We start from the raw sequence: 4,745 nt of genomic DNA, 5'->3' as shown, positions 1-4,745 counted from the left end.
ATGTGGTGCTGGGACTGGAACCAAGGTCCTCCGAAAGAGCAACAAGTATTGTAAAGTGCCGAGCCATCTCTTCAGACTTTTAGGTGTGGATTTGTCAGAGGAAGCCATATGCATTCTCAAGGAATCAGAACACCATGCCATGCCAGGGCCTTAGGAAAAAGTGGGGCCTCAGACACCTCGGTACTTCTAACAAGCAATGAAAAGATCGGATTGTGTGTGATTCACTGGCACTGTGTTAGACTCAGCTTGATAGCATTGTTAGCTGGGGCTATACAGGCTCATAAGGTTCCCTTTAAAGTTTTAACTGAATTATGATATATTCTTCTGCCAATATTTTGCCATTAAGTCACCCAGCACGGCCTGGATACTGGAAAAAAAAATTAAGCCCAAAGATATATATTTCTACTGATACCCAAAATAAGCCTTCCTTTGTTTTCGATTGCATTAATTTAGCGGCTTGTCTTCCCTTGCGGGCAGCCCCCGCGGAGAGGTGGCGCTATCCCGAGGCAGACACAGCAGGTTCCTCTCATCATTCTGGTATTTGTTTTTAATGGTCTTTGATCATTTCATCAGATCCTACTGTTCCCATCCTTTATTCTATTCAAGTTTACGAACAAACACAAACTCTGCATCCACGCCCACAAGTTCCTTCAATTCCAGTCGTCCAGTCAAAAGAAACAGACCCTTAGTGGGGTTTCTTTTAGGAGGAATTTGAAGAGTGGTTAAGTGTTTGGTCTCAATGATAGCTATGGTGTGTGTGTGTGTGTGTACATACATACATCCATATATATAGCCTTCTGGAATGTTCTATGTTCTGCTTCCTGCGAGTTTCTAAACAGAGCTAAAGACTCAAAAGCAGAGTCTCTGAGAGGACCAGAGCATGCGTTGAGGACGCGTAGTAGGTCTTCTGCGCCCTTCCATTATCCCAGTCATATCTACAAGGGAAATCAAACCGTTCTGAGAGGATCTAGCGGGAACTAGATAAAATAATGCTTTTAAATTTAGGAAGTTTGCTTTTTAAAGGGATGAAGAAACGACAGCAGGTGTCAAAAAGCAAATTGAAAAGCCATTTCAATTTGACAGAAAGTATCGAAGGTTGGGGTGCGGCAAAGATCTAGACTATTTCCCTGGATGCTGATTTTGCTTTCTTTTACCCCAGGTTCTCCAATCTTGCTCGGTAGCGCTGGGGGGGGGGGTGGGGGGGCTGTACTAAAGGCTCGCAAACCGTGCCAACAAGGACGCGCTCTGACTGAACTCTTCTCTGAGATTCAGCTTATTTTCAGTCCCTACAAACTAAGGAGCCAGAGAACTGCGGATAATCTCTTTTTCTGGCTCTGGTGGACTGCTAAAGCCCCTCCCAAGACTCTCCTTTCATCCTGGGGGTCGGGGGGTGGGGGGAAGAATCCTAAGGGATGGAGTCCAGCGGTCCCAGATGACACTTGGCCCGGGACTCACTTCTGGGACTCTGGTTCTGCGTCTAGTGGGAAGGGTGCTAAGGGGAGGGACTGACAATTCAGCAATTCGGAACAAGTTTCCTCTCAAGTCCAGCAGGGCGCTTCAGCTCGGTTTTTTCCTCATTGAAAAAGTAGAATTGGGAGGACCGGGCCCCATGTCTCAACAACGCCCCCCAGAGCGGAGCAGAGGTCACACAAGTGTCAGCGTGGCCCACTCGCTCCTAAGAGCAGCAGCCCTCCCGCCTTTGCCACCCACACAGGAAGCCACCCTATAGTATCATCTGGCTCTAACCTGTTGTTGATAGCCACCCCCTTCCGCACCAGAAGCCCCCCAAATTACATCAACGCCTGAAGCCTCACTGAATCTCAGGTAAAAATGGGTGTGTTAAGTGAATGCATTTTTTTTTTAATGCCCATCAATTGCTCTCCGACCGATTTCCCCTTCTAGGGATCGTCTCTGTGAACCCCAGACAGTCACACACGAGTTTCTCTAGAACTCAAGCACACTTCCTCACAAAGTGCCTACTGCCTGGCACTTGTACCTTCCCTTTCCTAATCAGACTAAGGCGTTTTTTAAAAATCGTTTTCTATTTGATACAGCCCCCCCACCCCCACCCCCGCCCAAAGCTTTGCCGAGAGATGGCCGGCAGCACTACCCTGCTCCGAGATTCTGACTCCCAATAACTAATTCTGAGGCTCTGGTCGCCCGTGTGGCCCGTGTGGCCCGGCTGAGATGGGTGGGACGCGTATGCGGGCATCACGGCAGGGGCAGCCATTGCAGCCTGGAGGATCCGGGCGGGAGCAGTAGTCGGGGTGCCCCCTCTCCCCCCACCCCCGACATGGGCCCCCAGCGCTCGGGCCCCTAATGAGCTACTGAAAGGGAGCGGGCTCCGGTGCGCGTGGCTCGCAGGCCTCCCGGAGTCCCGGGAACACTGATTGGCCAGCTGCGCCTCGCGACCTCCTTTCATTAATAAATTAGCGGCACGCTCCAGCCGAGCGCGAGCCACCAATCACAATAGACAGCGGCGGCGACAACAGCCGCAGCTTGAGCCACTACCGCCGCCACGGCTTCGGTAGCTTGGGCTGCAGCCTGGAGCGCCAACAGGAGCTTTAGAACCATTTTATGCTGATTAGATAAAGGGGGGACGGAGGGGCGGGGGTGATGGAGGAGGAGGATGGATGGCCGGGCCAGGGGAGGGGGAGAGGGACTAAAGAAAGGGAAAGAAATGAATGATGATAATACGATGAAAAGAATAAGCTGGGGAGGGAGAGCGGGGGACCAGAGGGTGCAGGACGGGCGGAGGAGGAGAGGGCGGGGGAAGGGTAGGTGAGGAGGGGGCCCCGGGGCAGATCTGATTGTTTTCTTGGTGGTATATAAGGGGTTTTAAGGAGAGTCGTGTGCCAGACACGCAGCCACTGAACCACAAGCAGCTCGGCTTTAACTGGAGTGCCTGGGAGTCGCGTGCCAGCAGCCTCACGGCCAGGGACTGACTGACAGACAGACACGCACGAGCACGACAACACACGAGACCCGGGCGGGCTGCCGCGGTCGCCGGGGCTTTTGGCAAAGTCGCCCAGCAGAGAGGCCCCCCCGCAGAGGTGCGCCTAGGAAGCGCCAAGCCCGCGGCGCGGAGGACGCTGTGCTCTGTCCCGGGCTGCGGGGACATTCCCGGACACACACCGGAGCAGCAGCTGCGCCGCCACACATCTGGAACCGAGTAGGTAAGCGTGTGTGTGTGTGTGTGTGTGTGTGTGTGTGTGCGCGGTGGCTCTCAACTTCGCAGGCAGTGAACCCACGCAGGCCCACGCCGCCCATGCTAACTCCATCGCTCTAGACGCAGCGACTTCTGTGACCGGCAGAAGGTGGCTCGAACCAGAGGCGCTCCTCCCGGTTGGGGAATTTTGGGGTGGGTGGGAGCGGGGGATACGCGCCAGGGACACTTCGCCCTGTCTGTTCTTGGAGTAAATTTCATCTGCCTCTTCGTTCGCAGGATGTTCGTCAAATCCGAGACTCTGGAGTTGAAGGAGGAAGAGGAGGTACTGATGCTGCTGGGCTCCGCTTCCCCGGCCTCGGCGACCCTGACCCCGATGTCCTCCAGCGCGGACGAGGAGGAGGACGAGGAGCTGCGCCGGCCAGGCGCCGCGCGTGGGCAGCGTGGGGCGGAAGCCGGGCAGGGGGTGCAGGGCAGTTCGGCGTCGGGTGCCGGGGGTTGCCGGCCAGGGCGGTTGCTGGGCCTGGTGCACGAGTGCAAGCGTCGCCCCTCGCGCGCACGAGCCGTCTCCCGAGGCGCCAAGACCGCGGAGACCGTGCAGCGCATCAAGAAGACCCGCAGGCTCAAGGCCAACAACCGCGAGCGCAACCGCATGCACAACCTAAACGCGGCGCTGGACGCGCTGCGCGAGGTGCTGCCCACCTTCCCCGAGGACGCCAAGCTCACGAAGATCGAGACGCTCCGCTTCGCCCACAACTACATCTGGGCGCTCACCGAGACCCTGCGCCTGGCGGACCACTGCGCGGGCGGCGGCGGCGGCGGCCTCCAGGGGGCGCTCTTCTCCGAGACGGTGCTGCTGAGCCCTGGAGCGGCGCTCGGCGCCAGCGGGGACAGCCCTTCGCCATCCTCCTCCTGGAGCTGCACCAACAGCCCCGCGTCGTCCTCCAACTCCACGTCCCCATACAGCTGCACTTTATCGCCCGCTAGCCCCGGGTCAGACGTGGACTACTGGCAGCCGCCACCTCCGGAGAAACACCGTTATGCACCTCACTTGCCCCTCGCCAGGGACTGTATCTAGAGCTGCGGGTCTCCCTCTCTCTTCCTCTGTCTGGTCCTCTCCCCATCCTTCTCCCGTCCTCTACCCTCCACGCCCCGGACTCCACTTCACAGAGCAGAGGTGGCCCTTGCAATCCCCTCGGCTGCTGGTGCATTCGGGTGTGGAAACCCGCTCTGATTTATTGAAGATGTGAGGATTTATGGTCAAAGAGGATTATGGAGTGTGGGAGTGAGGGCTCGGGGAGGGGGGGACTTCATGAGACTGTAAAGACACTGAGAAAAAGTACCATAACTAACGAGTGAGCAGAGCGGACTGACGCTCCTCCCCTCTCTCCGAGCTGCTGCAGGAGAACTCGGGCAGGCAGTTCGTGTGAATCTCTCAGAGGGAATGCAACTGGTCCCTGTGATCTTTTCACCTTCGTTTCTACATAGAGATGTTAATGTCAGTCGAAAGAAATGTATCTTAGCATCTGAATGAATTTACCGGTAATAATATTATCCACACATTTGCAATGGCTGGCAT

The 4,745-nt window shown here is 56.1% G+C and overlaps 1 protein-coding gene across 1 annotated transcript; it reads left to right on the top strand.

Moving 5' to 3' along the window:
• Positions 1-3,446: 3,446 nt before the first annotated feature.
• On the top strand, positions 3,447-4,244 carry Neurog2 (neurogenin 2). The gene has a single exon (XM_052178505.1). It carries the CDS (start codon positions 3,447-3,449, stop codon positions 4,242-4,244), a length of 798 nt encoding a protein of 265 aa, XP_052034465.1.
• Positions 4,245-4,745: the final 501 nt, after the last annotated feature.

This window comes from Apodemus sylvaticus, chromosome 4 (genome assembly GCF_947179515.1).
Source record: "Apodemus sylvaticus chromosome 4, mApoSyl1.1, whole genome shotgun sequence".
NCBI classification, from domain to species: domain Eukaryota; kingdom Metazoa; phylum Chordata; class Mammalia; order Rodentia; family Muridae; genus Apodemus; species Apodemus sylvaticus.
The sequence above is the reverse complement of the archived record's forward strand: the minus strand, read 5'-3'. Positions and strand labels throughout refer to the sequence as shown.

Excerpts from the sequence above, each read along its gene's own strand:
- Neurog2 (XM_052178505.1), top strand. The coding sequence starts at position 3,447 with ATGTTCGTCAAATCCGAGACTCTGGAGTTGAAGGAGGAAGAGGAGGTA.